The sequence below is a fragment of the Barbus barbus genome, assembly GCF_936440315.1.
Source record: "Barbus barbus genome assembly, chromosome: 33".
Lineage (NCBI taxonomy): Eukaryota > Metazoa > Chordata > Actinopteri > Cypriniformes > Cyprinidae > Barbus > Barbus barbus.
This window is the reverse complement of record NC_136761.1, coordinates 23,337,991-23,353,980: the sequence shown is the minus strand read 5'-3', so window position 1 is coordinate 23,353,980 and position 15,990 is coordinate 23,337,991. Positions and strand designations below refer to the sequence as shown.

At 36.0% G+C, this 15,990-nt stretch overlaps 1 protein-coding gene across 1 annotated transcript in view; it reads right to left on the bottom strand.

The window, feature by feature from the left end:
* Positions 1-15,990, bottom strand: part of LOC306853608 (sorbin and SH3 domain-containing protein 2-like) — a 57,389-nt gene that overhangs the window by 25,733 nt on the left and 15,666 nt on the right. Inside the window, exons 3-9 of the mRNA XM_079391143.1 lie at positions 10,008-10,061; positions 7,212-7,307; positions 6,116-6,142; positions 5,797-5,924; positions 4,562-4,837; positions 3,282-3,623; positions 1,803-1,944 (exon numbers count right to left, since the gene is read on the bottom strand). Coding sequence (XP_079247269.1) covers positions 1,803-1,944; positions 3,282-3,623; positions 4,562-4,837; positions 5,797-5,924; positions 6,116-6,142; positions 7,212-7,307; positions 10,008-10,061 — 1,065 coding nt within the window. The remainder of the gene's footprint in view (positions 1-1,802; positions 1,945-3,281; positions 3,624-4,561; positions 4,838-5,796; positions 5,925-6,115; positions 6,143-7,211; positions 7,308-10,007; positions 10,062-15,990) is intronic.

Here is a 15,990-nt window from a genome sequence, read left to right as displayed (position 1 = left end):
TACACTTGGCTGTACAGATATTTCCAGGACAGGGGAATAATAATAGAATTACTTAAACATCAACAATAGCATTTCTAATATCCATCTGTGCACTCAAATTGAGCGCTCTCTTCTCTCTATCATAGCAAGACACGCCCCTTACTGCTGATTGGCTGCAAGTGTGTTTTGGGACACGGTCCGACACTGTGGTCAAAAAGCGTTTTTCAAAAATTGCTTAGTGCACCTTTAAATCATATATAAATATGAATAAATATTTCTTGAATACATACATGTATATGTGTGTATTTATGTATACATATATACACAGTACCAGGGACGGATTATGACTCACCAGTGCCCTGGGCACGGACTCAGGCCCCCCTCAGTTGAAATTGCGCTCATTTTTTCTTAAATTCAAATAGTAATGGATTGTATCTACACTAAGTGAAAATAGCAGTATTTTTAGCGATATGCTATATACACTAAGTGCAAATAGCTATAGATTACATTTACACTATGTTAAAATAGCAAGATTTTCTGCTATTTATACTACTTTATACTTTATACTATTCGCAAAATAGTGGCAATTATCTGCACTATTGTATTAAATTATGAAACAGTATGCAATAATAACGTATTGAGTGTACATTTTTAATAATTTTAATTCAGATTATTAAATGGATGCCACCTTATTGATACAATAAAGCCCTCCCGACCCTTACCCGATACTTTATTTTCAACTTTTTGGTTATTTCTTTCATTTTTATTGACAATAAATGCTTTTACGATGTGATTTGAGATTTGAAAAGGGAGAAAAAAAGTTCGGCAAAAGGCGGGTTCGAACCCTCGTCAATCGCGTCAAAAAGCATGCACTTTACCATCCGTGCCACTGGAATTTACAATTCAAAGCTGTTTTTTTTATAATCTTGACAGTCCCTATCACACGTTGATGGGCGGAATTAGTATAAAATAGCCTCTGCCAAAAGGTGGGCTATTTGCACTAAGTGTAACATTATCAAAGAACATTATCATTGACAGAATTAAAGCACTCTCAAAAACTCCCATTAATCACTAAAGTTGCTTACATTGTGAAATTAATATCTTGCTTACATCGTAAGCACTTCTGCACTTTGTTGTTTCTGATGAGAGAAATCGGCAGAGAGCAGAATTAATTCAGGGAGCGCTCGCACTGAACAGAACAGCTGTTTCAGCGATGACTCATCTGGACGCCTCTTATTGGCCATTGTCCTCATAAGCTCAACAGAATCATGTGTGATTGGTTATATTGCGCAGTGCTGTAGAAAAACGCGGCTGCTCTGGCTCTGTGCCAGCCAGCGAAGTTGAGCGAACACAGATTTTAATTTAGCAGTTGATGATGTGCCGCACTGAATGATCTAATCACACCGGTGTGATCGTTTATTAAATATAAAAAATATTATTCGGCTATTTTTTGTCTTTTGGAAGCTGCATTCAAAATCCACTTGCCTCAAAAATCTGAGGGGGCACGGTTGAAATCGCGTTCTGGGAGTAGCGTTATTTCGGCTGGGCCCCCCTCTGGTCCAGTGCCCTGGGCACGTGCCCAGTAGGCCCGTGCGTTAATCCGTCCCTGCACAGTACACATATTATGTAAACACAAACTTTTATTTTGGATGCGATTAATTGATTTGACAGCCCTAATACATATATACCCTGTGCCTGTAGTTAAAAATGAGATGCAATTACCTAATTCACTCTCCTTGTTTATTCCAGAGATGAAATCAATAATGACTGAACGTCATTCACTCAAGAGCATATGGAAGTGTTAGATTAGCTTCAGTACTCACCAGTGCTTCTAGCCTGCTGCATGGCTGTAATACTAGGGCTCAGTGAAGGAGGAGGGGGGTATGTTGAGGGAGAGAAGGGTCTTTGGAAGTGACTACGAGGACTTGCTGGCACACTCAGACCCCCGTTCACAGTCATCCGATCCTGTATAACACAACACAAAGATCCTATTAATTGAAGAAACATCTTTAGGCATAATAAATCACATTGAGATCGGACTCTTGTGTCACAGATGACATCTTTTAGCCTTAATGAAAGTTGACAGAGGATAAAGAATGAAATAACAAACAATGAAAACAAACCCCCAAAAGATTTGTGGATTACTAGTAAAATAAACATACAAAAATACAGTGCCCACCCACTGGGAAGATAAAAACAAATTGCTTTCAGTGTTTGGATTCATTTATTGATTTCCAGGATTAACGAGTGTTAGTATTGAGTGTTAGTTAACCAGAAGAGATACCACAGGAACAATACAAGAAGTCTCAACAAAACCATGTTCTCCTGCACATTAAGTTTTTGACAAAGACTGAGAATCTCAGCATACAGATAATATGTATGGCAAAAAGTGTTAGTGAAGACCCCCAAGACCCTCGATTTGATAAAAAATGTGTTGGTATAATCCCAGATGTTACACAGAGAAGAATTAGTGAAACTGTTAAATGTGAACAATGGACAAGTGATACTGGTGTCTGTTAATCCAGCCCCTAGAAATTCAGAACAACGAAACCAAATTAGAAACAATAAACAATAAATTGTCCAATTGATAAGAGAGCAGAAAACAAGAGATAATAAATGAAAAAAAGCATTTGGACAGTGCAATTAAAGGGGACATATCATAAAAAAATAGTGCTAAAAAATTATAAATGGACTATCCCCCGGTTTCACAGACAAGACTTAAAATGTAAATCTGAGCTGTTTCATCTGAAAGAAAATTGCACTGATCTTGACTGATCTTAAAACATGTCAGTGCCTTTGTTTTGTCTTAAGATGCACACCAGTAATGTTTTTTCTAAGGCATGTTTATAAAAATTACTTAAATGTCCTAAATGAACTATGGCCTAATCCTGGTTTAGGACTGAATTTTCAGCAGTCAGTACTCCAGTCTTTTCTTATTATTATCAATGTTAAAAACAGTTGTGCTGCTTAGTTCTTTTGTACTTTCACTTAGTACTTTTTGTGGAAACTGTGATTTTTTTTTTTCCAGAATTCTTTGATAATTAAAAAAAAGCATTTTTGAAATATAAATTGTTTGTCTTTACTGTCAATTTTGATCAGTTTCCTTGCGTCGTTGCTGAATGAAAGTATTGATTTTTCAGAAAAATCAATCTTCCTGACCCCAAACTTTTGAAACAATATACAAAAAAAGTTGAATACGGCCCCTTCAGAAATAGAGGTACAGTAGGAATCCTTATGAAAACTGACAAAGAAAGAAGCAGTAAGTAACAGACGTGACAGAGTATCTGCCGGCGAATAGTTACATGAGCGGTGCTAGCTGGAGGGGAGTGTAACCCCATGTTGACTGTGACCGCACTCATCGCGCTGAGGGTTGGAGAAGGGGTACGAGAGCCACCCTCTGGGCCTAGTCCACACAACCTCAACTCCTCCAGCACCGCTGTGGACGCTTCGCTCTGAGTGCGGGAAGAGCAGCGGCTCTGCCCCAGCGGAGGCTCCGAGTCGGGAGAGGGAGGGCCTGGATAAGGGGTCTTGGGGTGAAGATCAGCTCTGATGAAATCGAGGGAGAGTCTGAGCCGGTTAGGTGGCGACTGTGAGGTCAGTGCTGTTCCGGGATAGGTTTGTTTGAGGAGGACTGGCACCTCAGGCTGAATGACAGAGAGGAGAGTGGCACAGATGAGATTCAGCAGTTGGGCACAGTGGGTGTGAGAGACGTAGAGATGTGATGCTGCTGACGGCTGTGCGTTAGAGAGGATAGAGGTGTTACAGATATGAGATCAAAATGTTATTCCAGTGTTGCATTTGAACATAATCATAAAACAGACCATTCAAAACGGCATAAAGGTCATAATGCTGTAGAAAATATATGCAGAATATATTGTGTGTACTACCTTACACTACCGTTCAACAATTTGAGGTCAGTAAGATTTTTAAACATTTTTGAAGTAGTATCCTATGCTCACCAAGGCTGCAAAAATGCAGTAAAAACAGTCATTTTGTCAAATATTATTACAGTTATATTTCTGTGACACAAAGCTGGATTTTCAGCATCATTACTCCAGTCTTTAATCTCACGTGATCCGTAAGTAATCCTTCTAATATGCTTTAGAGCATTTTTTCAGAATTCTTTGATTACTAAAAAGTACAAAAGCATTTATTTGAAAAAAATCTTTTGTCACATTTTAAATGTCTTTATGGTCTTTACTTTAAACCGAGTTTTTACTTTAATGCATAATGCCGAATAGAAGTATTTCTTTCAAAACAAAAGAAAAAATGTGCTGACTCCAAACTTTTGAATGGTAGTGTATATTTTATTTGTACAAGCCAAATACTGTACAGTTGTAATAAATAATAATTGAATAAATGGTGTCTGGAAAGTGATTCAAGTCCATTACCACTGCAATTCATGATTTTACCATCAAAGAAAAAAAAGGAAGATCTCATTTTACAATGACATGAACCTGTATGTGAATCAATAATAAAAAAAAAAAAACAGGATTAGTTATGTTTGCTAAAGTGTAGCATGGTGTAGGGAAGGCTGTTATTAAGCTAATGCACATGTGGTTATGAAATCCGTGATATATACCACTGGAGGGGCTGCAGATGGCAGTGGAGGGCAGGGGCATGAGCGGCTATCCGGGAGGTCCATCCTTTTAGGAGGGGTAGGGGGTCTCAAAAACAGTGTCTGTGTGCGCCGTCCCGATATCTGAGGCCTAGGGTTCATGCGGATGGAGAGGGAAGCTACTTGTCTCTCCAGCTCCCTAGATGAAGGGTGTAAGTAGGGCTGCTCTGCTTGTGAAGAACATGAGGTTTGGTCCGCTGTGGACAGCAGTCTGTGGGAGTGGACACTATGTTCTCGTGCCTGATTGAGGAGAGCGGGCAATGGGATATTAGAATATTAGAGCACAGGTCAGATATTGTTGCTCTGTGGTGGTTCTCTCATTGAATAAAAAGGTGTGGACGTGGCTGCCTTGGAGAATAATCTCTCTGAGATAAACAGTTGATTGTTATAGTAAGGACAGGTACAACTCAGGCACTTGTTTGGCGATAGGAACACAAATATAACAAATGAAAGTACAAATCAGGAGAGAAAGTAGATTAAATAATATTAGAATTCAGAAATTCTCCACAACTGGAAAGGAAACTGAAATAACTGTTTTGGTGTGGTTTAAAGTCAGTAAGCTTTACTTCAAAATAAAAACAAACAGACACTTTCATGAATAAGGTGCAAATTATGACCTAAACCTCTTCTTCATCATCATCATCATCAACCTCTTTTGTGATTTCTTTCTTTCTAAAGTAAAAAAATTACATTTTGAATTTGAATTTTATTTATTTATTTTTTTTGCAATAAACATTAAATAAATGCAGTACTTTATAAATAAATATTGTTAGGGACTAAATTGTTTGGGTCCAAATATTTACTGGTAAACTTGTGTTTACTTTAGATTTTTTTTTATGTTTATCTTTTATTTCTCACAATAACTTGGGTAACAGGGTTTAATGCACGCACAATTCTAAAGTATGTAAAGTATAGTGCCTCTAATGCTTTTTAAAATCATAATAGTATAACAGGAAACGATATGGATATTATGATAACCAGTACAGAGAGTCCTTCAATAATAGTTGAAAGCTTTGCTTTGTGCTCAGTTATCAAACACTAGAAATGGGTGTTACTGGTACAGTTAAATAAAAAATAAATAAAAAAAATGTAATAAAACCTGTTGAATGGGCTTCCACAGACATTTCCTGAGGAAGGAAAACCTCCAGCAACAACAAGGATGAGAAAAACAAATGAGTGAAGTAAACAGCGGAACGTACTGGTGTGGGAGACTTTTTATCCTGAAAGTTGGGCCTGACGCTTCTGTAGCCTTTAGCTGCCAGAGAAGAAGAACACATGTCACCATTTCTCAGACCATCACTAGTGCTGCTGCAGGGCCTCCACAAATCTGACAAGAGACAAAAAACACTTGAAAGTGTGTTTCATATTCATATATACTAAAAAATTGACCACAGAATGCCACTACTGACCAATGAGAAGGAAGAATTGGTGAAAATTCAGCATTGACAGATCTTTTTTTCCAAAGTATATGTGTTTATTGGCAAAAATAATAAAATAAAATAAAATAAACCTGCTTACCTGAATCTTTAGATTGTGATTCAGAGTCTGCATGGGTTAAAATGAGATAAGAAAACTTTGTTAAACACTAGAAATGGATCTACTTTTCACAAATGAGGTATAATATATTCACTCATTAGTGATTCATGTTTTTAGTGGACTATATGTGCATAAATTGCATCCTTAATTTAGTCCAAGCCACTGCTTCAGATTTTAAAACAACAGATGAAAGACAGAAAAATATATGGCAGCAGGAAGAAACACTGATAGGTGAGAAAGTTTTACATATAAAGGAGGTTGCCCTTAACCTTTTACAGAGAAAATCTGGCGCTTCTGAAAAAGAATTCAGAAAGGCTGTTTAAAAACACACACTTTTGTCTTAAACAAACACGAAGTGAAAAGGCTAAAAAAAAAACTGTTCTTTCGATTTCATTGACGTAATAACCTTTGCTCATTAAACAGTGCTAAATGAACAGCGCTCTAACTCTGTCCTGAATGAGTGGTGTTTGTTCAGTTAGCTCACTCCTGCAGCACCTCGACCGCCCGCAGACTAATTAAACAATGGAGAATATGTGTGTGTGAGGTCATAGTCCATGAGACTGCTCAAACAAAAAGGGTCACCCCCAGCGGAAACTGTGCCGAGAGAGACGGGGGAAAAAGCCTGAACTATACAATTGTTGCCATGGAAGTGTACAACTATGGCAACAATCTGGCCACTGTGAGCTGCTTTTTCCCTTTAAGCAAAGGAAAGAGAGCTACCGCTCTCAAACATTCCTTAAGGAGCTGTGAGCACAAGAATGAGATGGCGAGCAAGAGTAGGAGAGAGAGAGAAAGAAAGACAGTGAGGAGGAGGGCTGTGGTAGGACATAAGAAGCAGAGAGACAAAACACAGATGTGGAATGAGTGATGCTGAGTGCAGTGAAGAGGAATTCCTGCTCGCGGTCTCTGAGTAAACACACCATCACATTTAACACCAGCAGCAATGTCGTCAGATCAGACCTATAATGCTTATGACAAACAGGCAAATATGAAAATAAACCATTTGTTGATTTTTAAGCCACTAGTTGTCCAATGTAAATGCATTATTGTAGTTTTAGTGCGATCTGGTTCCTGATACCTGTGAGCGTGTATAGGTTTGGTGAGCTCTGGATTCTCTTCATGGGCGTTAGAGTGAGTGAAAGCGTGGCACTTTTGCGGACATGTCCTCCACTGTCTGTGAAAAGCGCAGTAGCACATGCAAACACAAATGCACATGCATCAGTACTGCTGCAGGATAACTGTGACTCAGCAAGCAGAGCAATGTGAAGCGTCCTTAGCAATACAACAATATACATTACACAATAATTTTGCATGCCAGGATTAATTTTTTTCCCCGATGGGTGAATGTATTGTGGTCTGGCTCACTAAACTTTTTAAACTGCTTTTTTAGAGTCTCTATACAGGGTTCCCACACCATTTGACCTATGAATTTCATTCATTTTTTCCACGACTGTATTTCTATTTAAATTTTCCAGTAGTGATTACTGGAGGCTCCACTAATAAATTGCAATTGCTAGCAGATGAAATGGTTTAAAACTAAGAATACACAAAAATGTGCAGGGTATTGACTACAGAAATTCACATAAATGAATACTTTTATTCAGCAAGGATGCATTTAATTAAACAAAAGTGACAGTAGTGATATTCACAGTTACAAAAAATAATATTTCAAATAAAAATTCTGTATCCTGAAAAAAATGTATCATGTTTCCACATACATATTAAGCAGCAAAAGTATTTTCAACATTGATAATAATGAGAAACGTTTCTCCAAATCAGCATATTAGAATGATTTCTGAAAGATCATGTGACACTGAAGACTGGAGTAATAATGCTGAAAATTCAGCTTTGCATCACAGGAATAAATTACATTTTAAAATATATGCAAATAGAAAACAGTTATTTAAATTGTAATAATTTCTCACAATATTACTGCTTTGACTGTGATCACATGCAGCCTTGGTGAGCATAAGAGGCTTCTTCCAAAAACATAAAAAAATCTTATGACCACAAACTTTTGAACAGTAGTGTATATAGTAGAGTACAGATTATCAGAATAATAGAATAATTATATTCAGAATCGAAATACCATCACATCTAATACATGGCAGAAATCTTATTGTGTATTAGCTGTAAGTGTTTTCTAAGAGGTCCTGGCATCCAAGGTGGTTGCCACAACTGAAGCAGAAACTAAAAGTGAGAACACTACGAGACTATTTTGTGGATTGACAGGGTGAGTTGTTGGCACTGCCAGATGTAGTCTGACGGGTTTCCTTTTCCTTGACTGCTATACCTCTGGATGTCAAAAAAGCAGTTTGGATGCCAGAATCTTTGTCAGACTCTGAAAATACAGAGTTCTCTGAGAAACACAGCCAAGAAATAAGAACACCCCCTGCACAGCTTTTCTCAGAATCCCTGAGATGAATACAAAATCACATGCTCTGCCCTACGAAAACAAGTCCTGCTGGGCCTGCGTGAAGGGAAAGGCACATTTTTACTCCTTTCTGCCTCACAATACTTGATTAGAGTCATTTTTTTTTTTACTTTGTTACTTGTTTGTAAATGCTGCTGTGGCTGGTGATTTCCCTCTTATGTTTGTTCTTAAAAGGCCAAATCTACTTCTACTCTGTGGACCATTTGGCCACCTAGTATCAATGAAATTATATTTAATTAGATTCAAGATTCTACATTACGTAAATATATAATAAATAACAGAGTTATATAAAGGCCACACATTGCTGTTATTTTTCTATTGTTTTCTCAAATAATAGAAACACTTGAGAAATGTTTTGAGAGCTCTAAAGCAAGACAAAATTACTGATAATTAATGGCACCATGTAGCCTTCTCTTTGTGTCGCTATAGACCTGAAATTTCCATATTAAAATCATTATCATGGGAATTTATCAAAATTTCTCAGAATTTCAGATCCATATTAAAAATCAATAGGCATACGGATGGATTCCAGCTGAAATGCTGCCTATTTATTTAGCTGTGAATCAAGAAATCTCTAGCTTTTAGCTATATATTTTTAGTCTGGCACCTGCATATACAGTACATTTTTCCTGTCTATGTAGAAGCAACATCAGATGTGCGCAGCTGCAAGGAAACATATATGGCTTGCCTAAGAGGATCTAGTTATTTCCTTAAAGTAATGTGAAATAGTGCTACAGTATCATTAAGATCTGATGATATCAGGTGGAAATACCATGATGGTTGAACAAACACTACCGTTCAAAAGTTGTTGTTTCTTTAAGAAATATTTTTATTCAGCAAGGATGCATGCAAGGAGCAAGTTGAAAAGTGACGTTAAGAATTCTGAAAAACAGTGTTCTATGCTTTGCACAAAAATATTAAGCAGCACATATGTTTTTAACACTGATAAAAATGAGAAATGTTTATTGAGCAGCAAATCAGCATATTAGAATGATTTCTGAAGGGTCATGTTACACTGAAGACCAGAGTAATGATGCTGAAAATTCAGCTTTACATCACAGAAATAAATTACATTTTAAAATGTATTTAAATATAAAAAAAACAGTTGTTTAAATTGTAATAACATAAACAAAATATTACTGTTAAATAAATGCAGCCTTGGTCAACGTAAGGGACTTCAAAAATCATCATTCCACCCGCAAACCTTTGAACGGTAGAGTATATTATGGTAGGTAATGATTACTCCATTCCTATCGCTGACATTTGCAAGTTACTCCAAGGTACTTAAAACAGCACCATAATACAACAGTATTTGTTTACACTGTATTATCATGCTACTATCCAAAAATCATGTCCAAAAACATGACACATTTTTTTTAGATTTCTTTAATTTACCTTTAATCGTTTCAACCATGCAAACTGAAACTGATTTGAACGCACCTGTGTTCATGTTGAAGATCTCTCCTTCTTGTGGTGTCTTGATGTCACACAGTCCTGAAAGACATATCATTAAGAATCAGCGACCAGTACTCCTTGGTAAGTACAGCGTTGATTTATCCGTGTGTACAGCATGTATGAGTGCAGGTAGCGTGGCACGGCAGCATGCTAGCAAGTGTCTAATGTGGCTGGTTAACATCCCTCCTGGGATATGAGGCCCAAGAGTGAAAGGTGATACAAGCCTGGCGTTTCAGCTCAGAAACACGCAGCACAGTATCAAAATACACACCATACATACACATATATCCGGACGCATTCTCAGATCTTACACATGACCACATTTGGTGTGTCAGAGCTTAACATCTCTTTGAGTTGGCTGCCAGCAATGAGCAGCAGTCAAACACTCGTAGGGGGGCTATTGTAACTAATTAAACCCCTGTTTAGTTTGACCTAGATTACACATTTTTCAGTGATGGATTAACAGCCCATGTGACTCTACTCTGAAAATATCTGACTTATTTTAGCACAAGCTGAATATTTCAGGGATGGTCCATGATAGGAACACTGTCACTTAATCACATTATAACATTACTTAACTCATTGGCAGAAGCAAAGCGCTGCAAATATGACAGATAGGAGACACCGTGAACAAGTGCTCATGTGCAGGACGCATGTTTCGCTTTCAGAGAGTCACGGCAGGCACGTGTGCCACTTGTCACACATGTAGACCACCCATCGTTCAACCCGCAAAGTGTGCTTCACCTGAGACCATCATTTGAGAGTGGTATGCTGTGTGTTCACAGGTCATGACAAGAGAGAGGCAGTCAAATTTGCTATTCTAAACCTTTGTATTAGGTTACATTTTAAAGGGATAAATGACATTTCTGTCATCATTTACTCCCAAACCATTCTTTCTTTCAGGTTAGGAATTCATGCTGTTTTTTTCCATGTAACGAATGTGAAGGCAGACCAAAAATCATAAAAGTAGTCCATCAGACTTATATTCCAAGAATAGGCTCATATTCAAATTTGATGTTGATGTGTCACATGAGAATCAGTGACATTTGGCATCATTGATGTCAAAACTGACTTGATACATCTAGATGCACTATATATATATATATATATATATATATAAACATCAATCAGATTTAAGAGCTATAGCAGAGGAAAATATTATCATTGAATTGCAACTTAGTAGTGTCATTTTAGTATTATTTATATACTATATACAGGTATAGATTTTCTTTTTTTACATTTTAGTTTTAGTAATTTTGTTATATGGTTTTGATTTGTTTTGTTTTTTACAAATTTCTATTTATCTTTCAATTATTTTTATTTCAGTTAGTAATTTTGGCAGTGCAACTTATTTTCAGTTTGTTGCCAAGGCAGGATTTCTCATTGATAATCTTCAGTAATTGTTCTATTCTAATATACTATTTATTAATATTTAGAATTTTATATTTTTAGTTATTTTTATGTTTTAGTAATTTTGTTATGTGCTTGTGTCATTTTTAGTTTTATTTTTGTAAATATTTCTATTTTCTATCTATTTCTATTTTCTATTTTTAATTTAATAATTTTGATAATTCAACTTAAACATTTCATTTCTGCTAGTTGCTATGGCAACATTTCTCATTTTTAGTTTTTATTCTATGTAGTTAGTTTTGATTCTTTTTATGTATTATTTTAAGTTGAAGTTTTTCATCTAATATTTAATTTTTATTGCAGTTTTCATTTTAGTTAACAATAACAACACTGATAACAACTTCTGCCTTTTCTTCACAAAGCTATCATATTACTTTGCCACTTTTAAAGTGGTTTAAAGTGATTGCCATTTTTGAAGCTTAACAGCCCTGTTCACCAGTAAATTAATTTTAAGAAAAAAAGTGTCAACATTCTACTAAACTTCCACACAACGACATGTATAATATCATAAAAAATAATAATAATTAAAAAATACATGTTTGAAACAATTTTCTCTTGAAAAATTAAACAATTATGGAAACAACAAAGTAACCTGCAGCAAAGTATCATGCAAGTATCATCAGTATAGTGTAATTAACGGTAAATAAATATTCACCTTCAGCCCTTAATAAAACATTAAGCCAAACAGGATTATCCCCTGCTGTGTTCCATTAAAAAAGGACTCAGAAGTCATCCTCAAAATAAATCTTCAGACACCACAGCCAATAAATCTGGTCAAAGCGGACACTTTTGCCTGTGACACCACTGGACTTGGGTAAATCAAAGGTTGTAATGACCTGTCAGCAGTAAATGAGGAAAAGATTACGATATTGGATTTCAAGGGTGCAGACTTGTGGCGACAGAACAGCTGGAGGGGAAGGGAGCTGGACACTCGCCTAAGAAATGGACACAGCTCCACATTTATATTCATGAGCAGGGCTCACACTAGTCATTTATTTATCTATCAGAACATTAGGAATCATCCCGTCCGAGGAATTGCCAGGGACGGCCAAGCCAACAGGCCACACACATTTCAATAGCCATCAATATTTCAGTGCGGTCGTCAAATAAATAGCTCCACCATGGAAACCCTCCAAGAGGACAAGTAGTAAACATGAAGGCTCCTAAACACCAGTTTATGCTAAAAGTTCATTTAAAGGGGTCATGAACTGCCTTTGTTTTTTGTTTTATTTTGTACTGTCCTCTGAGGTCCACTTGTTATCTAATGTTATCAAGAATTTTACATTAGAAGCATCATAACTTGTGTAGTGGAGTACATTTACTTGAGCATTGTACTTAAGTACACTTTTTGAGTATCTTTACTTTACTTGAGTATTATTTTTTCAGGAAACTTGTGACTTTGACTTCACTACATTTGAAAGACAAATATTGTACTATTCACTCCACTACATTTCTATCAAGGTCCTCGAAGTAAAAAGTCGTTATGCAGCACCTTTGCAAGTCAGTGACCATTTTTTTTTTTTTTTGACAGCATAGCAGTAATCACTCTTGTCGGGTTACGTAAAGTGATTTTCCCAGCATTTTTTTTTAACACTGACCAGTTGCAAATGTGATATGTTTTTGCAACGATTCAATAGTAAGAAGTTTATATTGTGGTATGTATTAGACAAAATATTGTCTGATTTTGCAAAATTTTGTAAACGAAAATATTACGTATAAAGCCAAAGAACAACTGTTGTGCATCTCCTAACGAAAAAAAAAAAATAGGTGTTTGACTTGAAGCTGCACTGCACAGATGTTCTGTGTATGACATCAACTTCAATCTTGTATGACATCAATCTTGCTGTTTTGCGTTGTTATTAAAGCAGTGTTGCTGTTGTAAAGTTATACAGCTACAGTTGTGTTGCTGGGTTTTAAAGCAGGTTTGATTTTTTAATTTTTTTTTTAATCAGCCTGTATTCACAGCATTTTCACTGTCCACTCGGTTCAAATGTGGATGAATGGCTACACGTAGATGTGTGCACACACTGCCAGAGCTGTGAGAGATCACTACCATCCTGCTTTTGTGGGGTGGGCAGGGGTGTTAAATTTTCTTTTTTTTTTGGTCAACTCACTTGTTTTATTTTTATAAGTTTTTAACATCCTAACAGCTCTTTATTCCACAGATACTACAAGTTAGTCAGTGTATTCAGTAGGTGTAATGCATTGTAAGTTGCTTCAGAGGTATTGCAAGCATTACATACAACAAAAATAAAAGAGTGCATTGGCATAAAAAATGAAATTTACTTTTGGTACTTGAGTACTTTTAAATGAAAGTTACTTTTACTTAAGTAAAAATCTGTCTTTCAGTTGTAATGGAGTAATATTTGACCAGCAGTATCTTTACTTTCACTCGAGTAATGGAGTTGTGTACTACACCTCTGCATAGAAGTAATAAGTTATTTTCTGTCCTGTTTTTAACCCCTCTCATCAGAACGCTGTGTTTGAATATGCATGGTGGATTGTAGACTCAGAAGTAAACACCCACTACTATGATTGGCTAACACTAGTGTGTGTTTGACAGCTTTCATTCCTCATAGATGGACTCTGCTGTGATTTAGGTCAAAAACGCATGAATAACTCAATACATATCAAAAGATCTGTAAGAATAGACAAAGTAATTCTGACCACGTAATAAAACCACTTGTGTGGTGTGGCATTAGATCCAATTTAGTCGGCACAGCAAACAGAATATTACGTAATATTAATATTAATCTTAATATTACTAAAATATTAAGTCATTTTTCAGCAAAACCTGAATTGGCTGCCTTTATTAAGCAATAAGGCGAGTCACATTGTACTGCTATTGTATTTTTTCTTTGTTCAAAAAGGATATTTATTAAATGATCCCATTTTGTGTTCTTTAAAAAAAGAAAATGGGGGTTTGATTATTTTTGGGTCAACTGTGTTTTCAACTTTTGAAAACAATCTTTTTTCTTTAGAATAAAGGCCTGGTGAATCATAGACATTAAAATTAAGGGCGTTTATTAAATTGGGTCAGTTTTGATTTCATGCTGTTTTTAAACACAAGCTAAGTTAAAATACACACTCGTACAGTTTGTACACGCATGGTGCTGTGGTGATCATGTTCTGTTTTGATGGCTTATTTATAGTCAGATTTGTCAGACTTCTGTGTAAGGACTGGACACAGGCCATTTTCACCTCAGCCTAAAAGCCTTTACCAGAAGTCAGAGATGAAACCATGTCATTCATCTCCGTGTGTAGTGTTTGAGTGCCAGAGACGGAGAAAAATAAAAACAGCTACACTGCCAATTAAACCAGCAGACAAGAGCTAAGAGAGAACTGAAGGCATTAATGGATTCAGTCTTAACATTTATTAGTCTAATTTATCTTTGATGAATTATTCAAAGGCCAGAAGGGTACAAGTTTTTAGATGCTATAATTCGCTGTCTTCAAAGCAGCTTTATTCACTCCTTTCATACAAGATTATTTAGATTTAGAGATATATTTATGAAAATAAATGCAAGCCACACAGTCAGGCTTATGCTGCAAGCATACAGTTTAGAGAGACTTTACAAAAAAAAAGTGTAAAAATGAAAGTGATCAGCTTTATAGATGATAAAAGCAGTATGGGTTTTTGTAATTCTTTTATGGATGTTAGTTTAAGTTTAAATTTAAAAGCATAACCAGAAAACGCCATAAAACAAAGCAGAAATACTACTCTGAATGGAACATTCTACCACACAACAGAAAGTTTTTGTTCTGGATGCTTTTATGTGCATAATGTGATAACAGTAATTGCATTCCCTTTGAAAGCTATGGATTGTGCTGATGCTTATCCTACCTGTTGGAGATTCTATTATGGATGTCTTGAAATAGATGTCCTCAGAAGAACAATTTAATGGTTACATTACCCGTCTTTCCTGACGGTAAAAACATAACATCCGAGTAATGGGCTCTCTCGAATCCCCTAAGACACTAATATGCTGGATATGCTGCTTGTATTCTCCAAACTAGGAAGAATCTCTTGCTTTTCATCAGGGATTTCCAAACAGGCTATTTATATGAGCATCTAAGTCAGGACACAACAAGCTCTATGTTCTCCTAAATGGTAACTTTTGAATCACAATTACATTAAGTTGGGAACTGTGCATGCTTGCTGCTGTGCTTTCCGTTTGATGTAACGAGACCAACACAGTTTCTAAAGCCTCAGATAATTGCTTAAATTGCCCCCATGTGCTTTAGGAGTATCATTTCATTGCTATATCTAGCTCCTAATAGAAAATGGCTGTGTAGTACTTGAATTGAATATTTCAGAGTGACCAGAAGGGATAGACATACTGTAAATGCTAAAGCTTTTGAAATAACAACTACTGTATATGTAATGTAAGTTTAGGGTCGGTAATATTTTTGAAAATGTCTTTCCAAGAAGTATATATGCTCAACAAGGCTGCTGCATTTAATTGATCAAAAATACAGTAAAAATAAAATATAAATACAATTGAAAATAACAGGTTTTTTATTTTATTTTGATGACAAAGCAACATTTTCAAAGGAT